This window comes from Meles meles, chromosome 5 (assembly GCF_922984935.1).
Source record: "Meles meles chromosome 5, mMelMel3.1 paternal haplotype, whole genome shotgun sequence".
NCBI classification, from domain to species: domain Eukaryota; kingdom Metazoa; phylum Chordata; class Mammalia; order Carnivora; family Mustelidae; genus Meles; species Meles meles.
This window is the reverse complement of record NC_060070.1, coordinates 149652340-149671702: the sequence shown is the minus strand read 5'-3', so window position 1 is coordinate 149671702 and position 19363 is coordinate 149652340. Positions and strand designations below refer to the sequence as shown.

Below are 19363 nucleotides of genomic sequence, written 5' to 3'. Positions count from 1 at the left end.
CCTCCATACACAAAACTGAAGGAGGCTGAGGCAGAAGGAAATGTAAAATAGTTAAATCTCTTCTGCACCTAACTCTCACTAACAAAGATGCTTGATAGCAGGATTGTGACATCCCACCAGGAATCTCCCAACTATCTTGATGCTAATGGACAACATTGATCAAGCCAGAAGACCTCAGGTATCCCAGAACACCTCAGGTATCCCTGAAGACCTCCGGGATACTCCCGGCACCTTGTGGGCCCTCTTTAGCATAAGAAAACTCCGTTGAAACCTCCCTTCCCCTCACCTTCCGCCAAAGCATCTCTGTGTCTCCATCTGCCCATGGGTCCTGTCCCCGTGCTTTAATAAACCTCTATTTTGCACCAGAGACGTCTTAAGAAATCTTTCCTAGCCGTCGGCTCCGAACCTCACCCCACCGAACCTGACTTAGGTTCTGGAACTTCATCATTATGATGATCAATTATTGGAGGAAATTTCTCCATCCTTCCTTCCCACCTCTACCTCTAGCATGAATGTGAAATCAAGCACATCTCCTCACTGTACCTGCTCTGTGAAGAGAGTTAATTCTGGCTGCCCAAGTTACGGTGTAATTTGAGGTCACAGGTCCACATGGGGGACTCCTCTCAGTCTGTCCATACTGAGAAGGTCTCAGACTTCTCTCTCGAGTCTGCCTCCCTGCACAGCTAACAGAACATCAGTTCCAGGCCAGTCGAGGGCATAGCCAGGTGTACTTAGGGTTAAAGCTGATTTCAGTACTTGCTTACCTCCCAAGGTTGCTGTTTTCACTTAGCTTTTGGCTTTTCTGAATTCTTTTCATTCTTGCCAAATTGGCAGTGCATTTAATAGGGGCGCCTGGGTGGCTCAGTGGGTTAAAGCCTCTGCCGGCCCTGATCCCAGGGTCCTGATCCCAGGGTCCTGGGACCAAGCCCCGCATCAGGCTTTCTGCTCAGCGGGGAGCCTGCTCCCACCCCACCCCACCCCCTGCCCCCTGCCCGCTTGCAATCTCTGTCTGTCAAATAAATAAATAAATAAAATCTTTAAAAAAAAATAAAAAGATTTCAACGTTTCTTATCCAGTTGTTTTTGTTTTTTTTTACTGTTTTAGAAGAATAGTGATTCAGGATATTTAGCTTGTGTTGGAGATAGAGTTCTATCAGTATCCTTTCTAAAGAATCACTAAAGGCAGAAATCATATATGAACAAATATATTTCATAATAGCATTGAACGCAGTGTTGGCACCTTATAGCAGTGGTTCAGCTCTCCTCAAGATGCCTTGGTTCTGCTTTCTTTTTTTTTTTTTTTTTAAAAGGATGTCACTCACTCCCCCTTCTGCGATAGGGGAGACATCTCCCAGGGGAATGGGCAGAGGATGCTTCAGGGGAGAAAAGGGGGAGAGTTATCTCTCCCTCCTTGCACCTGCAGTTGGGGGGGGGTGTTTTCTGCTGCTGCTGCTGATGCTGCTGCTACGTTTTAAATATTTTATTTTTTTTTAAGATTTTATTTATTTATTTGACAGAGAGAGATCACAAGTAGGCAGAGAGGCAAGCAGAGAGAGTGAGAGGGAAGCAGGCTCCCTGCCCAGCAGAGAGCCCGATGCGGGACTCGATCCCAGGACCCTGAGATCATGACCTGAGCCGAAGGCAGTGGCCTAAACCACTGAGCCACCCAGGCGCCCCTTGGTTCTGCTTTCTTCCTTCATGTCTGCATCATGCTTAATTCTCAGATTAATTCATTTAACAAATATTTATTGAACAGCAGCCTTTACCGTGATGCTAAGGGCTAGAAAATTCAGGCAAGATAATATTTCCTTCTGTGGTTCAGGGAAAATAGAAACCCTCTGTGGAAATTTTCTGTTGGGCTTGCAGATCACAGCCGTGTGAACTGCAAAATTTTTCACTGATATTAAATCTCACCTGGAGGGGCACCTGGGTGGCTCAGTTGGTTATGCCTCTGCCTTTGGCTTAGGTCACGATTTCAGAGTCCTGGGATCGACCACTGCATCAGGCTCTCTGCTCGGCAGGGAACCTGCTTCCCCCTCTCTCTCCACCTACTTGTGATCTCTGTCAGTCAAATAAATAAATAAAATCTTTAAAAAAAAATCTCCCCTTGAAATTGTATGTTTTTCAGAGGGGGGAAATAGTAACGTAGGAAAATGTGATATTCAGTTTCTATATAATTCAAAGATAAATTGCTAGAGGTTCCTTTGGGGTTTATTTTATGGCAGGAAGCAATATAAAAAAAGAAGTTTCAAGTTTATTGTTTCAGGAGATTGTGGTTACTCATCTCATACTCTAAATACCAATAACTCAGCTAAAGTAGGAAACGATTATTTGTTATTGTTCATAACTCCTTAGATATGTGGCAAACGTTTTTACTAAGCTCCAAACCCAGGTAGGGAGAGGGGTCATAACGAGAAGGAGAGAGTTAGGGCATGTTAGTAGCTAGAACCTACATGATTTGGCTGTAAATAGGAGAAGAGGGTGGTCCCTCTTACAGATACCTTTGAATATAACCATCTGGGGTAGACATCCCACCCCATATCCCTGGCTATGAAGATGAGTAGAGTCGTTACTGGAACCAGCGGAGGTCACCAGACAAGAGGAAGTCAGGGCTTATCAGAAGCAGCCACCCTTATCCAAACGTATATCCAAGACACACGGTCTCGAGAAGTTGTTGCTCTTTCTGAGACCGAGTTATGAACCCCAGTTGTAAAGTAATGACACTCTTTGAGGAAAAACTAGTAGAATATGTCCCGCGTTCTATATACATCTCTAATGCCTTCAAAAACTGGTAAAACTCAGTGGTGGGTAAGAGTCTGGTTGCCTCACTTGATGGAATGAGAATGGGTATTACACGCAACTGATGAATCACTAAATTCTACCTCTGAAACTAATAGTACATTATATGTTAATCAATTGACTTAAAAAAAAAAGGGTCTGGCGTCCTGTGTCCGTGCTTTCATCTGCATCCGGTTAAGCATTTTCTCTCCAAAGCGCTTAGAACCTCTTTAGTTATCAAGTACTTCTTTATTTGCTCGTCTGAAAATTTCTTCCACAGGAGCAGTTTCTAAATATTTTGAAGCAGTATTTTAATTTTTAAACTTAAAATATTTTGCTTTTATGTATTCATCAAATCATTATTTAGGGGCGCCTGGGTGGCTCAGTGGGTTAAGCCGCTGCCTGCGGCTCAGGTCATGATCTCAGGGTCCTGGGATCGAGTCCCGCATCGGGCTCTCTGCTCGGCGGGGAGCCTGCTTTCCCCTCTCTCTCTGCCTGCCTCTCTGTCTACTTGTGATCTTTCTCTGTCAAATAAATAAATAAAATCTTAAAAAAAATCATTATTTAGTACTATTTTATATATATATGTGTTTATATATATATATATCTAATATATATCAGCCTCTGTGGTAGTCTCTCTCTCTCTCTATATATATATGCTATCCTCTGTGCTAGTACTATTTTATATATAAATATATATATTTTACATATATATATCAGCCTCTGTGGGATAAAATGGACATAGTTTTTTCTTTCTGGGAATTTGTACCTATACACATATAATTATAGAAAGATTAAACATCCAGTCATACGAAGACAAAAATTAAACATATAATTTTACAAAGGTTCATAATTACAACTGATAAGACCGTGGAGGAAAAGATACAATAAGTACAGAGCTATCTTGAGCTGGGAAAGGAGGAGGAATGACATTGAACTGGGACTTGAAGTACTGGTTGGAACACAAGGCAGTGAGCGGGGAGAGGAGCTGGAAAGTATGTACAAAGAAACTCGAGGAAGTAGGAGGTCAGCTCTTGACGTCGGGAAGCCACAGGGAGAGTCGAGTGAGAAGGGAATGGACTGAAAACGTTATGAGGGGGCATATCCAGGGCTTTGGGATTATTGTGGATGATGTCGGGGATTGTCTTATGAAACGCAGGGACATCCAGAAAGTTTTCAGCTGGAAAGTGACATGACGGGATGTGTGTTTTTCAACAGACTTTCAGGCTGGCTGTCCTGTGGAAAGTGGCAAGTAGGGAAACACAACAGGAGACAGGGTCACACTTCTGGTGATGGTGGTGGAAATGGATTTGGAGATGAGCAAATGGATTCACTTATGAAGGAATATTTGAGAGGGAGAATGGATAGAGGATGGTGACTGACTGAAGCACCCTTAGAAACCCAGGGAGCAATGTGGTCTGGTTTCAGTCCAGTATCCCATTGAAATTATTATTTCTGCAGAAAGGTAGACTTGGAAGCATTTCAGAGATTTACTCAGGCTCTTGAGGAATGCCACGTATCTTTATGGTGTTATTTTTAATGGACACTAAAACTTCTTTAAGAATCCTCTCTTGAGGGGCACCTGGGTAGCTCAGTGGGTTAAAGCCTCTGCCTTCAGTCCGGTCATGGTCCCAGGGTTCTGGGATCGAGCCCCGTGTCAGGCTCTCTGCTCGGTGGGGAGCCTGCTTCCTCCTCTCTCTCTTTCTCTGCCTGCCTCTCTGCCTGCTTGTGAGCTCTGTCTGTCTGTCAAAAGAATCCTCTTTTGCCATCTCTCACCCTCAAGGTCTTTCTGACACTTAGGAAGAAGCAGGAAGAGAAAACTGTCCTCTCTCTGTGTGTGCACTAAGAGTGTCCAGCATCCGTCTCTGAAGTGGCTTCTCGTTCCCTCTCCACTGTTTGAGATCAGGGTTCAGGTACTCTTGGTGGCTTCAGAAATGCTTCTCCCTTTGCTCAGTGGTTTTGGGCTTCTGCATGAGAGAGCACAGCTCAAAACCAAATTCAGCAAACAGAAGGAGCAGAGAGGTTGAAGAGATGACTGCGTTCGCTGTTGTTTCTCTGCATGGTCAAATGTGTTCTGCGAGTGAGAGGAAGGGGTGTTCAGATGGGTCGAGGATGGCCCCTTTATGGAGAAGGGAAGGAGAGAAAAAGAAGGTGTTGGTGAAAACATGAGATCCTATGAACATGTTGAATCTAGGTTGCTTTTTGATAGTCTAGGGAAGATGTTCAGGAGCCGCCTTGTGAGAGTCAATTGTTAAATTTTCAAAAAATTTCAAACACGGCCAATAAAAAGTTTAAACTGTATAAATGTACAGTTAAATAAATTATATTACATGTACAGTTAAATAAACTGTATTATAAACAAAGGTAATTAATAAACCCAAAACTCGCCACCAGCTGTATTTTACTATTATCTATGAAGTTCTGTGTCTACTCTAACAGTATGGTGGAAATACCAAATAAAGGCATGCAACTGTGCCTCTCTTGCCTTCAGTGACATGAGACTGGTAGCTGGAAACCAGCCACATTTGCAATATTTAAACTACAAAAATTGGTAAAAGGTATGAATCAAGGCCTTCCCCTCCCCAACAGCCAGTAACTAAACACTTGTCACGGCATCACCAAGAGACAACTGGGTAAATAAGTCTGGCCCCAGGAGACAGATCTGCACCAGAGATACTCCTGTGGAAGGAACCAGAACGTACGTGTGGGGTGGTGGGTTCATGGACTTACGACAAGGTCCCATACTTATGAACGTCCCTGTATTTGGTTTAATGCTTTCCTGTTGCCATCTTGATATTCTTAATTTTTTTTAACAATTATTTATTTATTTATTTGACAGACAAAGATCACAAGTAGGCAGAGAGGCAGGCAGAGAGAGAGGGGGGAAGCAGGCTCCCTGCCAAGCAGAGAGCCCGATGTGGGGCTCGATCTCAGGACCCTGAGATCATGACCTGAGCTGAAGGCAGAGGCTTTAACCACTGAGCCACCCAGGCGCCCCTTGATATTCTTAATTTTTGAATAAGAGGCAGCAAGTTTTCATTTTGTGCCAGGGCGGTAGAAGAGGGGTTTGGGTGGTCTGGGGCTTGCTTGCTTTACTGCCTTCTTTCCCTCAAAACAGGTATTCTGCCTTATTTCCTTATTTGGTAGCATATTCGCACAGAGAATCTCCCCATTCATTCCCTTAACCTGTGGGGCTTTACAACTGACTCACAGAATTCCCTCCTCCTTTCTCTCTGTATTGTTCTCTTCTCTCTGGTCCTCTTTGGAAAACTGTGAACTCTCCATACATGAATGTATTAGGTAACCTTAATAAAAACGTTTCTGCTCCAGATGGCAATGTTTTACGCATTCGCCTTTTAGATTCATAGGACGTGGTGGTCAGGACAGTTCTGGAATCGCAGAGAACGAGGCTTGAACTTTTGTGTGTGACCCGAGGTAAGTTTCTTTGGTTTCCTCATCAGAAGATAGAATAATGCTTGCCTCTGAAGGTGACTGTGAGCATTCAAGGAGACAGTGTAATAAAGATCCTAACGCAGTGCCGGCTACATAGAAAACATTCCATTAATAGCAGTTATTAAATATATTATGTATATTATATATATTATCAATGCTACTTCTGTTCACTTATGATGCGTTAGGAACAGTCAGTAATGAAGTCTGCACACAGCAAGGAGAATTCAAGGACACTTTTCCTGGCCCCACAATACGTATGTCCCAGCGTGGCTTGGGCAACACTCAAGATCCTGCCGTCTTCGCCGCGGTATCGCCAACCTCTAGCATAGCGCCTGGCACACAGGGGGCGTCCATCTATATTACGACGGCACGGTAATGCCACCGGGCGTCCCCTCCATCCCCCCACCCCCGCAAACCCTGAGCTCTCCTTGTCTCTGGGGAGGCCCCGGGCAAAGCCTAAGGGACCCGGGCGCGCGCCCGGACTCGTTGGCGGACGCGGCTCCGCGCGTGGCTGCAGTCGCTATGGAAACGGCGAGAAGTAACAAGTCCATCCCTCCCCCCGGCCCCCCGGGGCGTGAGGGAGGCCCGCGGAGGCAACGGCAGCGGAGGAACAGCGGCAGAGCCGCGCCGCCCCCGAGTTCAGCGCGGTGCCAGCCGAACCGCTGCGCCGCGCCCCCGCCCGGCCCTCGCCCTCCCCCAGCCGGCCCTCGAGTGCCGCCAGGTACCCCCGCGGGGGCCGCGTCCCCGGGGACCCCACCCGCTGCCTCCCGCCCTGGGACCCGGTGGCGCGCCGCGGGGTTCAAACGGTGCCCGGGGACCTTCGCCCGCGCTGGCGCTGCTGGTCGCCGGAGGGGCGAAGGGTCCCGGAAGCTCGAGCCTCTCCCGAGCGCCCCCTTTTCTCCCTCAACGCACGTTAGGCTATTCTTTTTCGGCAAATAAGCATGTGGGCAATCCGAGCCAGACTCTCCGTTGCTTTCATTTGGGGAGCAAGCAGGAGAGGGAGGGGTGAGGGGGCAAAGCGAGAAGGGGCAAGCGTCTGCAAGAGCCCCACGACGAGGAAGTGAGACTTGGAGCTGGAGCGTCCTTGCCCTTCGTGTGTGCGTGGGGGCGCGCGCGCTCACCCCTCCCTCCCGCGGCCCCTCGGCTGCCCCGCGTGAAGACCCCCGCGCGCTCGCGTCCCGGGGCGGCTCGACCCGGGCTCTGCCCCGAGCGTGCGAAGCAGGGGTGCTGCGCGCACGGCGAGCGCTGATTGGCTGTGCAGACTGTGGGGAACCAGCCGGACGTGCACCGCGCGCCCCGCAGCCCGCAGGGTCTGCTGAGGGTGAAGTCGGGCGCTCACCCCGCGCTCGGCCTTTCTTTCTTTCTTTCTTTTCTTTTTTCTTCTTTTTTTTTTTAACCGCGGGCTTGTGTGTTTCGCGTTGGTTTCAGCAGGCGACCCCGCGGGGTGCGCGCGGCGAGGCGTCTGGGCAGAGAGGCACCTCCCCTGAGAAGCCCGCAGGGCGGCGTCCCGCGGGGAAGATGAGCGGCACAGGCGCCAGGTCCAGCCACCTGTCCCAGCCGGTCGTGAAGAGCGTGCTGGTGTACCGCAACGGGGACCCCTTCTTCGCGGGGCGTCGCGTCGTCATCCACGAGAAGAAGGTGTCCAGCTTCGACGTCTTTCTGAAGGAGGTGACAGGCGGCGTCCAGGCGCCCTTTGGGGCGGTCAGGAACATCTACACCCCGCGGAGCGGGCACCGCATCCGGAAGCTAGACCAGATCCAGAGCGGGGGCAACTACGTGGCCGGGGGCCAGGAAGCCTTCAAGAAGCTCAAGTGAGTCCGTCTGTCCCCTCCGCCCACCGCTGAAGGTCGCACTGAAGGGTGCGGGTCCCCTGAGCAAAGGAGGGAGCCCCGGCTTCCCACCCGCCGGGTGTCCAGGGGCTGGGGCTGCGCGGGTGGATGCCTCTCGGGGCTCCCGCCGCGGCTGGCGTGGGGGGTTATGTGTGACTGGAGAAGGAATTTCGCTTGGGGAGCAAGAGGAACAGGAATCTTAGAAAAGTATTCAGTGACCAGACTGGACACTTGAGCGTTTTCCGTTGTTTTTTTCTTTCCTCTTGTTTTCTTTTTCCTTTTCCTTGGCACCTGTTTTCTGAGTTTAAATAACGACTTCTTAAAAATTATTTAAAACTATTGGATACTATGTAATCACCAGAGGAGAAAATTGCTTTCTGCCCTTCCCCTCGCCCCACCTGCTTAAATTCTTCCAAATTTTCATTTCAGGTAGAACTGACCATGCCCGACTGCTGTGACCCTCCTCCCAACCACCTGCCTGTTTACGCTGTTAGCATAGTGCTTGGAAAAGCTTATTGGCTTATGGTATCTGCCTGTATGTCTGTCTGTAGGTACTGGATGGCCAGACCGTCAGGCACAGGGGGTCAGTCTGCTTATTCCCAGTTCCTGGCAGAGAGCTCACTCATACAGGCGGTCAGTGAGTTAGCAAGCTGTGCTTAGATCTGCGAAAAGAACAAAGAGGAGCAAGATGTGACTCCTTGTCTTTAAGAGTTTGAGATCTAGCAGGAGAGAGACTACATGCACACTGATCATTTTAATGCAAGGTAGAAAGGAAAAACTGGAATTAGAAAAATAAAATTATGTGGAAGTTCACAGTTCAGGGACATTGTTTCTGGTGGGGGTAGGTATTGGAGGATAGGTAGAATTATAATATCCACAGGATCTTCTTTTACAGCTTTATTGAGATACATTTCTCACCACATAGATTTTACTTATTTCAGTCATCTTTAGGAAGTTCATGGAGTTGTGCAACCATCACCATGAACTAATGTGAGCACATTTCCAGCACTCCAGAACAAAACCCCAATTTCCCCTTCTCCTCATCCTCTGGCAATTGCTGATCTACTTACTCTCTGTGTCTATGGATTTGTCCGTTCTGCATATGCCATACCGATGGAATCATACAGTATGTAGCCTTTGAGTGTTCTGGCCTTTTTCACTTGGCATGAAGTTTCCCAGGCTCATCCAAGTTGTCGTGTGTATCAACACTTCATTCTTTGTCTTGTTGAAGAATATCCCGTGGTTATGGATATGCCACATGTTGGTCATTCCTTGATAGGCATGTGGGTTGTTTCACCTTGGGTTATTATGAAATAATGCTGCTGGAGGCAATTGTGTACAAGTTTTCATTTCTCTTGGTTATATACCTAGGAGTGGAGTTACTGGATCGCATGGAAACTTTATGTTTCATAGTTGTTAATACAATGTTTTCATTGAAATTTGGCTTGGGCCTCAGGAGAGCAAAAACACATCCTTACTGCCAAGTCTAGACTTGGGAATTCTAATTTTCACCATATAGAAATATTTTCCCCAATATTCCCGATGTTGTCGCATTCACTTTTCCTTTCCTGAATCTGCTTTAACTGAGTTCTGAGTGTTCTGCTTTTTTCCTCTGCCAGACATTGTTTTTAATGGGAGATGACAGATACATTTGGAAACCTCCTTCAGCACACTTTGGCCAACTTCATGGATAAGAACTAGATGGAGCCATGTGCTTCAAAGATACTTAGCACTTAAAAATCAGGAGACATGACGCTGAGTTGTTTCTTAGCTGTGTATCTTTGGGCAAGGCACTTGCCTCAGCAAGTCAGCCTCCTGCTACCTACAAGGAGCATAACCATGCTTGAATCATGGTGTTCTTAGGAAAGTGAGCGCGATGGATGTGAGCTGCTTTGTAAACATCAAAATGTCATGGAATTACAAAGGATCACTATGTCCATGTACAATACATATTTCGTCATATATCTTGTTGGTTTTTAAAAAAAGATTATTTATTTATTTCATCCAGAAGTAGGCAGAGAGAGGGGGGAGGCAGGCTCCCTGCTGAGCAGAGAGCCCAATGCAGGGCTGGATCCCAGGACCCTGAGGTCATGAACTGAGCCAAAGGCAGAGGCTTAACCCACTGAGCCACCCAGGCACTCCAGATCTAAGACTCACTTTTGTAACTCCTATTCTCTTTTGTTTATTTGGCCCTACCAACTCAAAAGATAAGAACAGGTCCAGTTCCAAACCAAAGAGGAAGTGTATTTCAAGTCATTCTTTATATGGATATAAGAGATTTGCATGGTAATCTTTGCTTTTTACTCATATACAAAAAAACCCTCCTGTTTGTTTATAATAGTTTCCATGGTTAGTTTTCCATGCTGACAGGTGAACAGTTTATTTATTTCTGTTCTAGTAGGGTTATCTATGGTTATAATGATAAGCCCTGAAGATTTAAATGCTGAATGTGTTGGAAGCTTAGCAGTTGCAAGTTTACGTAACAAATGGGGCAACCGGCCGAAGAAAAGAAAACCCACAAGATATCAAGGGTAATTTATGTCATTTGGACCCTAAACGATGTTGGGGAACTTAGCAATGGTAGAAAAAGATACTCAAATGAAAATGATCAACTTCCTTCTTGAATTTCTTTGACTCAGACTTTTCCTAAAATTTTTGAAACCACAGTTAAACTTGAGGTAGCTATTCAACCTTTATTTTATAGCAGAGAATTCTAGAGATAGCTGTTTTCCTTAAAGCTTTCCTGTGTGTTTTTGGAAGTTGACTCCACTTCATTAATTTTGTGGGTCTGAGATCACTTTTCTGCAAATGGCAGTTTAGCTGTTTTGCTCTTACGTCAGAAACCAGTCCCTGAGATGTGCAAAAGAGCCATTTTACTGCTAAACACAGAGAGTTTTGCACTGGGTCCTGGGATTGAGCCCCGCATCGGGCTCTCTGCTCCGTGGGAAGCCTGCTTTCTCCTCTCCCACTCCCCCTGCTTGTATTCCTTCTCTTGCTGTGTCTCTGTCAAATAAATAAATAAATAACTAAATAATCTAAAAAAAAAAACCAGTGTAAGAATTAGAAATACTGCATAGATAGTCAGGGGCCAACTATTGTGGGGAAAAACGTTCCCTCGAAGAAGTGTGTGTTTCTAAGACTTCGGTGTCATTGACGTTGGGCAAAGAAGGCATGGATTGGCTCTGGTCGGTGATGCTCGGGGCAGTTCCTAATTCCCTCATTGCTTTTAATTGTTAACTATTGATTTTTGCTTTAGGCTTAAGCATTGCCTATGGCTTGCTTTACTTCTTAATAATTTTTAATAAGGAATTTACATAACTGACTCAAAGCAACAAAAGAGACCTTACTGTTTTGTTTTCCTCCCGCAGTTACTTGGACATAGGAGAAATGAAGAGGAGGCCTGTGGAAGCTGTTAATACAGAGGTAATGCCAATGACATTTGAAGACTTCAGTAAATCACAATGCCATTTCCGTATTTCTTACTGCATGTCTTAGAGCTTGGATGACATTCTAATCATTTATAGACAAAAGTATATATTTTTCAGTCTTTTGCTTATGCTATAGCTAAAGAATGACCGCTGGTTAGAATCAGTAGCCAGTAGTAAAAAGTACATCAGTGCTCTGGTTCTGGATGGAATTTTATTTGAAGGATGCGCAAGTGTTCGAGGTTGGCTACCTTGCTGGAAATTGGTGACCAAGGCCAAATTTCTGCGCTGGGATTTGAGGTGTGTGAATTCTTTAAACGTGAGCGTATATTTCTCTGGGCTCGAGGTGTCAGAGGAAGACGTTGGCAACGTGCAACAGATGTGCGGTTAATTTTTTGATGGCCCTTTCTTGAAAAGATCATCCTTCGTGGAGAAAGTGTTCCCAAGGGCTCTCATTTAAGTGCCGAGTGTTCTGCTGAGGAGCAGTAGTGTCTAGTGTTTCTTACCTGCGGGTCTGGGCCCCTGCCCCGGAGACAAGGTTCTGACTGATGGTGCGCATCACCATCTCACCATCACTGTGAGAAACCCCTTCCTTCCCTCCCCACTAGGCGACTGTGTTTCTTCCACTGTATTTCTCCCTGGTGGATTCCCTCCTCTTCTCCTTTCTTCCAACTGCAGAGACCCCGCTGCCGCCTTCCATTTTTTCTCAGCCCTTCCCCACAAAGCCTTCCAGGGGAGATAAAGAGAAAGAAGTGGAAGAAATTTGGGCGTGCTGGGGAGATGGGAGAGGTGGTGGGAAGCAGCGTGTCTGTGCTCCTCGACTCCCCAAGCCCCGCTCCTCCCTGAGGCCCTCTGTCCCCTTCTCTTCTCCAGCCCCACCTCCCAGTCTAAACATGGATGCATTCATTCCCCTCCCCCTGCACTCCTGGGCTCGATCTTCAGCACAGAGACCTCCCTCCCAAAGTCCATGCCAGGACCCACCCAATGCCAGTTTGAGCAAGAGGAGCCCCTCCTTTCACTGCCAGAAAGAGAGAGTTTTGGGGTTCCCGGCATCCCCAAAGGGAAGTGTGAATGCATTTTCTCATCAAGTTACCACTCGAGCTCTCAGTTCTACTGTATTATTCCTGTTGTTTGAAGGAAAGGACTAGATTTCTGAGCTGTTCTGAGAACCTGCTATGTGTGTAATTCTTACTGGGGGGATATACCTCTCTCTTTTCCACGACTGATGTACAGACTTTTAGAATGCAACAAGTTTAAGGTTAAGAGGACTATCTGTGTTCAGAATTTGAGAACAGACTTGATGGACACCGGCTTTTCACAAAAACCATCGATGATACTTTCTTGATCGGAGGTGGTGATTTCATTTAGCATTTGTGTCTACCGAGAAAAGGTGGCACTCCTTTGTCAAAGGCTATTGATGACCCACTGTATATCTCATTCCCAGTCACAAGGAAGGGTTCAGAGAATTCTTGAAGTGGGTCTAGAACATGGTTACATAGAATCAGAGGGTGGACAGTAGGTTCAAGGGGGGATCTGCCCGTGCAGTAGGAACACGGACCATGCTTGTTCAGAGATACTGCGGTATAAAGGGTGAGTAACATTACTTATCAAAATTGGGGTATTTTCCTCAGAAGTGAGATAATATCATACTGTCTGTATTGTCTGTGTTGGGCTGTAACAAAGACCATCACACCGGTGCACCAGTCCGTTATCCTCGTTGCTTAAACATATTAATTCTAAGAATCCCCAGCCCATGTTACTCCTAGAAAGACCCTTTATAGTTCAGAAGCGTTCTGCTGGGTGTGTGACTTTGTGTCCTAGGCGCTGCGGGCCATTTGCGCACGTGATAGGAAGCCCGGCCAGCGGGCGCTGGGAGCTAACAGCATTCCTTCCCTGATCCCAGAGCTCCCGCACCCAAGTCCACAATCTGATCTGGATGTTCTCTAGCTAGTTAATAATTCAGACATATGGTATCCACTTGCTGACCACAGGTCACAGCAATGAGACTGTGCGTGTCACCTTGACATTTGAAGTCCTTTTGTGGTTTCCGTCATTGCTTTTCTGTTCCATGAGGCTCATCTTTGAAGAGCCACTGAAAGGGCAGCCAGGCCTGTTCCTCTTGCTCTTGGTGGCCGTATCACCAGGACAGAGGAAGGCAGAACTCTACCAGCCCTCTGTCACTAACCCTAAAGAAGTGCATGATCTGACCTGGCCAACACCTCAGACGGCAGGAGGAAAGGGGGAGAAGAAAAAGGAGATAAGTCTTAAAAACCAAGGGTTCGCCCCTGCTCCAAGGTGGGCAGCGCAGCGGGTACAGAGCAGATGTCCCTTGTCTCCCTGAATGCAGGTCTTTCTTTTACTGATATTCAGATAAAGGAAGTTTCTAGGCCAGGCGGACTCATGCTCCCAGTCCGCAAGCACTTTCTATAGCTGTCTTCTCATCTTTCTTCCGACACTCCCTCCATCAGTGGGGGGTCTTAATAGAGATGGGTTGCTCATCTTCTGACCTGAGCAGCTCATCTCTTATTTACTCCTTCTTGGTCCTCTCTTTGCTTCCTTCTCCCCTCCTCTCAGCCCAGGTGCAGATCTCTTGTGATCCTTCCACATTCCAAGTTAACTCACCAGCTTTTTTCTTTCCTCTGCCACCTAAGCCGGCTGTGTTTCCTCTGCCCTCCGGTGCTAGAAGCCTCTAACCTGCACAAAGGATGCCTTTCCACTGTGCTCTGGCCCTTTTGCTTCAACTGAAGGAGCTTCTCCTTGTTTCTCCACCTCATCTGCTTTGCCTTCATGGGACTGGACGCCTGTACTGGGCTGCACGTTGACAGGGCGCTGGGGGCAAAGTTCAGCAAGACACACAGAGCCTCTCACCCCTCGGGAATTTAGGGTCTTGCTGAAAAGACAGATGTGTGCCATCTAGTACCAGACGATAAGTGACTGCATTTGATAGGGCTTCAATCCAGTGTGTGGAGCGTTTGAAGGGGTCTTGACTCCATCACGCTACAGCAAAGGCTGAACTGTGGTTGTTCTGTGCTTCCCATATAAATGGGATGTTGCAAAAAACCTACAGTACTTCATGGCCAACAGCTGTTTAGATTTTGTTGTAGGGATAAAATTAGCCCTTTGTGTGATACATTATTGTGTCTCCAATGTCGTTTGGAGCTGGATGAAATGAATGTTATTGACTTCACAAGGATTTATTGGCTGCCTGCTGTATGCGAGGATTTGGGCTTGTGCCCTGGGAGCCCAGCAACAAGGTGCTGTCCTCATGGACTTGACCACTCTCTGGCCTCTCTTGTTTGCTAGGATGGATTTTAACTCCATTGCCAATGATCTTTGTTGAAGAACTTGTACATTTGTCTGATTCAAGGCCCTCATTTTGAGGGCTGAATGGTTTTTGAACTGAGTATCAGAATTCCCCATTATTAAAGGTACCTTGGTCTCCTAGGCCAATTCAGGCTCGGGCCTCCGACTTTCCTTCCCGGCCTCCCCTGTCTTCTTCTCCCTGTGTCTTGTTCTTCTCTGCTCTACCCCAAATGCGAGTGTCCATCGATGTCTAATACAGAACAACCCAGAACTTTCTTTTCTTGACTCTTGCCACTCCGTGTTCTCAGACTCAGCAGAAAAGATCATTTTTGCCCATTCCTCACATTCCTATTTCTGAAAGAAATGAAGGATCTGTTTGGGTTTCTCCTTTCCCCTGCTCTTTCTCATGTGTGAGCGCAGGCAGCAGGCACACGTGCACCTCTCGACCGGCGGAAGATCAGGCTTGCCTTGGTCTGAGTAATGCACCCAAGAAAAAAGGACGCTCCCTATAGTTTTGAGAACCGGGGCCTTAAAGAGAAATCTGCCGGTTAAACTCTGAACTAGGACTCCAGCGAGTGCCTTTCTGAGGAAGTGGGAGCCTCCTTGTTGGATGAGCCATCAGGTTGAATTCTCTCTCTCTTTTTAAAAGATTTTTATTTATTTATTTACAAGAGAGAGGAAGAGAAAGCATGAGAGGGGGGAGGGTCAGAGGGAGAAGCAGACTCCCCACAGAGCAGGGAGCCCGATGCAGGACTTGATCCCAGGACTCCAGGATCATGACCCGAGCCGAAGGCAGTCGCTCAACCAACTGAGCCACCCAGGCGCCCTGAATTCTCTTGAATCCACGTCCCTCATCTTAGATGTTCAATTCTGGAGAATTGGGGGAACTCTGTTTCTTCTTAGTGGGGAGGAGCCCTGGCAGGGGCCCCTGGGAGACGTGGAGAGGTGGGACGAGAGATTTCGGGAATATCCAAACTGACAAGTTTGGGGTAAAGGGGGTTGCCCGTACTTTAGGTAGGTTCCTCTGGGGCATAGCTTTAAGGTTTTGAATATAATTCTTAAAACTTCATACTTCAGCTTAATCATTAGGTATAATCTCTAATGAAACATACTATGAGAGTTGCTACTTAAAGGCTTTTGGTTGGAAATGGGATTCTAGGCATTAAATGGGGTATAATTATTAACCTTGCTGAGGGGAAGGCATGGGGCTCTGTGATTTAACTCACTGATCTTTAGCCTGGGAATTCTGGGTTCAAAGGGGAAACTGCTATACAGTGAAAAGTCCCAAATATTTCTTTCTTTAACTTAGGGAAAGATTTCCAGATTATGTTAGACAGGTTTACTAATTCACAGAAGAATCAAAGAAGATAAAACCCACATCTGTGAGATCTTTCAACAATAATCGAGGCCCCTCCCCGGTCTTTTATTTCTTACCTCCCCCTGCCTCTCTAATGTAACTGCTAAGTCAGAGGTATTTTTCCAAGGATGGTAAGTGCCCGTCAGTGGTCATGGTGATTCCAAGGTGAGTATGACCTTATCAGGGCTCTATGAAGACAAAATTTTCTATTGAAAAGCCAACTGGCTATACTTCATTTCCCTTTCACACTTTCTTGTTTTCTTTTTTTTTTTCTCAGTATTGAGCTGTGTACGTGTGTGTGTTTGAACAAGAGTGAGAAAAAAGTGTTTATGTCAGTCGGGAAAACATTGGTCTAATGAAGAGTATCCATTAATAACCCTAATCAGCTCTGATCCAAAACTCAAAGATTGGTGATTTTAGTTTGTCCATTAGCCCGAATCATGACTTTTGTTCCAAATATTTTGTATTCTCTATTTGGCATTTAGACATGTTTTTAGGAGATTGAGTGTGAAAGTGAAAGACATGTAATTAGAAAATGTGTAATTTTAAAATTTATGGTAATAAGCTGTTCTAAGCAAAGACAGACCTAAAATAAACATTTGGAAAATAATTATCAACCTTTTAAGAAGAAAACAGAAAAAGTATCTAGTAAAATAAATTGCTAACTAAATGTATGTGTTTGAAAATACCACTTGATTGAAGTGTCAAACTGTTCGTAATAAGACACTTAAGCCCCCACTACACAACAAAACCTACTGAACAGAGAAAAGCTTCTTGTTCTTATACCGCATGGGATTCAGACACATACAAGATGAAATTTTAGGAATGTGTACTAGGATTCTGCCACGGAATACCAAGCTTCTAGTTGTGCGCTTACTCGAAAATCAATACTTAGTTTCATGTTTTAGGATAATCGTTAGAAGGAGCTTATTGAGTTTTCTGCTAAGGTCGAAGGGACTATTCATGATGGATGTATGATGTCGGAATAATCAGGAAAGCGTGACTAGACAAATAGCAAAGTATAGCCAAGGAAGGCAAATGAAGCCATTTATTGAATACTGTCCAAGAATGCTTTCACATTTTCTCAAGAAGATTTAGCAAGAGCCTGCTGACTGCCAGCCAGTGGGCTAGATTCCGGCCATACAGACATAAAAAGACCCTTACCACGTGCAGATCAGAAAATAGGACAAGGTAATTGTTGTAGGAGGACGCTGGAAAGAGTTTGAAGAGATAAGATACACCAAAAAGAAGAAAAAGATTGAAATATAATACCAGCGATTGTTACTCCAAGGGGAGAAAATGATTTATTTAGACCTAAATCTTAACTGGCTTCAGTACTTACAAAGAAGGTGGTGACTAGCTCTTCTCTGTCACAGCCGAGTACCAGAAGGGGGAAACAAAATCAGAATACAGGGTGAGGGGCTGAAGAATTTGAGTCAGATTGGAAGAAAACTTTTAAGAAAATTGGTGATGACTTCCAAGCAGTTATTGAAAAAATAGGTCACGTCTCCTTTCCGCCTGTTTCTAACGACAGACCCATTCTTCTGACTTGCATGTCTCATTTGCATACCAAGATGGCTGAGCCGAGTTGAGATTGACGTGAGGTTCAAAATGCCCTCTGATCCAGGTTTTGTGGGAGCCTTCCTGGGAGACTCAGGAAGACCCGTGCTTGGGTTCTCATGCCCTCCACGGAAGAGGCTGTGTGTGGGAGAGGACCGCTGGCCTGAAGGTACCCCAGCATCCTGGACAGATAGAGCAACCATCCTGAGAGATGTTTCAGGTCCCCCCCCCCCCCCACAGTGTAAGTCTGGGAAAAAACCCCAAGAGAGTGGTATGTGAAAGGAATAAGAGCGGTGAAACTCAGAGGAATCAGTGACGTGAAATAAGCATATAACATCATCTGTGATGATGCACCCATTTTTGATTATGGTACTAAAGCTTGTCAGTGTATGCCTAATTTTAAATTTTATTTCCCTTTAGAGCAAATTCTCTGTGTGTGTGTGTGTGTGTTTGCATTTCCCCTTTTATTCTCACATGGGCTACGTGTAGAAGCTTTGTTTCAAAGACGTCTTGGACTTTTCAAAGCCCTTGGACATCTGCCGGTGGATTAGCATGGAAATGAGGCAGGGACTTGTGCTTGGACCCCATGGGCCTCTTGTTCTACTGGGTCTGTGCCCCAGACTGCTCCCCAGATAGCCTCCAGCCCTCAAGTGTGGTGCTGGTGAAGGCATGGGCGAGAATGTATGTGTAATTTAGCTTACCTCTACCACAGAGCTGGAAGAACACCTGTAAAGTTCTCTATCTCGACGGTAGGTCCCAGGCTAATAGTCTTATCTCTATATACAAAATAACAGATTTCAGCCTACTTCAAAATGGATGGATGGAAGTGTTTTTTTAAGATAGGGTTATTGGGATGCCCGGGTGGCTCAGTCCGTTAGGTATCTGCTTCTTGATTTTGGTTCTGGTCTTGTTCTCAGGGTCATGAGTTCAGGCCCCGCATTGGGCCCTGTGTTGGGCTCCCCACCCAGGATGGAGACAACTTAAAAAAATAGGCTATTTATTTGCATTTGGTTGATTTCAGCAGGAAGTACACAGGTGGTGTGCCTTGGTGTCTGGCTTGGTCAACAGTGAGAACTTCATTTATCATTGTGAAAGCCTCCTTTATAAGCAGCCACCCAGACCAGGCCCAGATGTCATGGCATGATTACATAGTTGGGATGTTTGGTTTGTTGAAACAAGGCTGTTTCAGCTCACCTGGTAGCTGAGAAGTGGGAAGGGATTGTGGGAGAGAGAAAACGAAATTGATTCGGTATATTTGCAGTGTCTAATGTTTAACCTGGAACATTTCTGTCTAGGAAATTTCTGATGGCGGCCTGTGCTGCTGGGTGTGTGTCTCATCTTGAGTTTCAGAGATTTAGGAACTCCCATGGCCATCTTTCCTGTTTCAGGTTATACAACCTAATGTAACCGGGCTGCTGACTTGCGGACATTTTACAAAACAAATCATCTAATATTACCCATATTGTAAAGTGCACATTGATGGGTCAAAGGCCAGCTTCGCAGCCTGTTTTCCTAGACGTGAACAGATAGCTAGATTTCTGGTGCTGCAAGGCTTGCATTAGTGGGTATGGGCTCTCTCCCACTGCTGCTTTTGAAAACTGCATTGAAAAGGTGATTGGAAATCTCAACTTTAAATGATATATATATTACTATGTGTAC

The 19363-nt window shown here is 46.0% G+C and overlaps 1 protein-coding gene across 1 annotated transcript in view; it reads left to right on the top strand.

Annotated features, from left to right (window-relative positions):
• The first annotated feature begins 6931 nt into the window (after window positions 1-6931).
• The window catches only part of DCDC2 (doublecortin domain containing 2), a 137307-nt gene continuing 124875 nt past the window's right edge, over window positions 6932-19363 (top strand). The window contains exons 1-3 of the mRNA XM_046006600.1: window positions 6932-6951; window positions 7659-8041; window positions 11428-11482. Coding sequence (XP_045862556.1) covers window positions 7749-8041; window positions 11428-11482 — 348 coding nt within the window. The 5' untranslated portion in view covers window positions 6932-6951; window positions 7659-7748. The remainder of the gene's footprint in view (window positions 6952-7658; window positions 8042-11427; window positions 11483-19363) is intronic.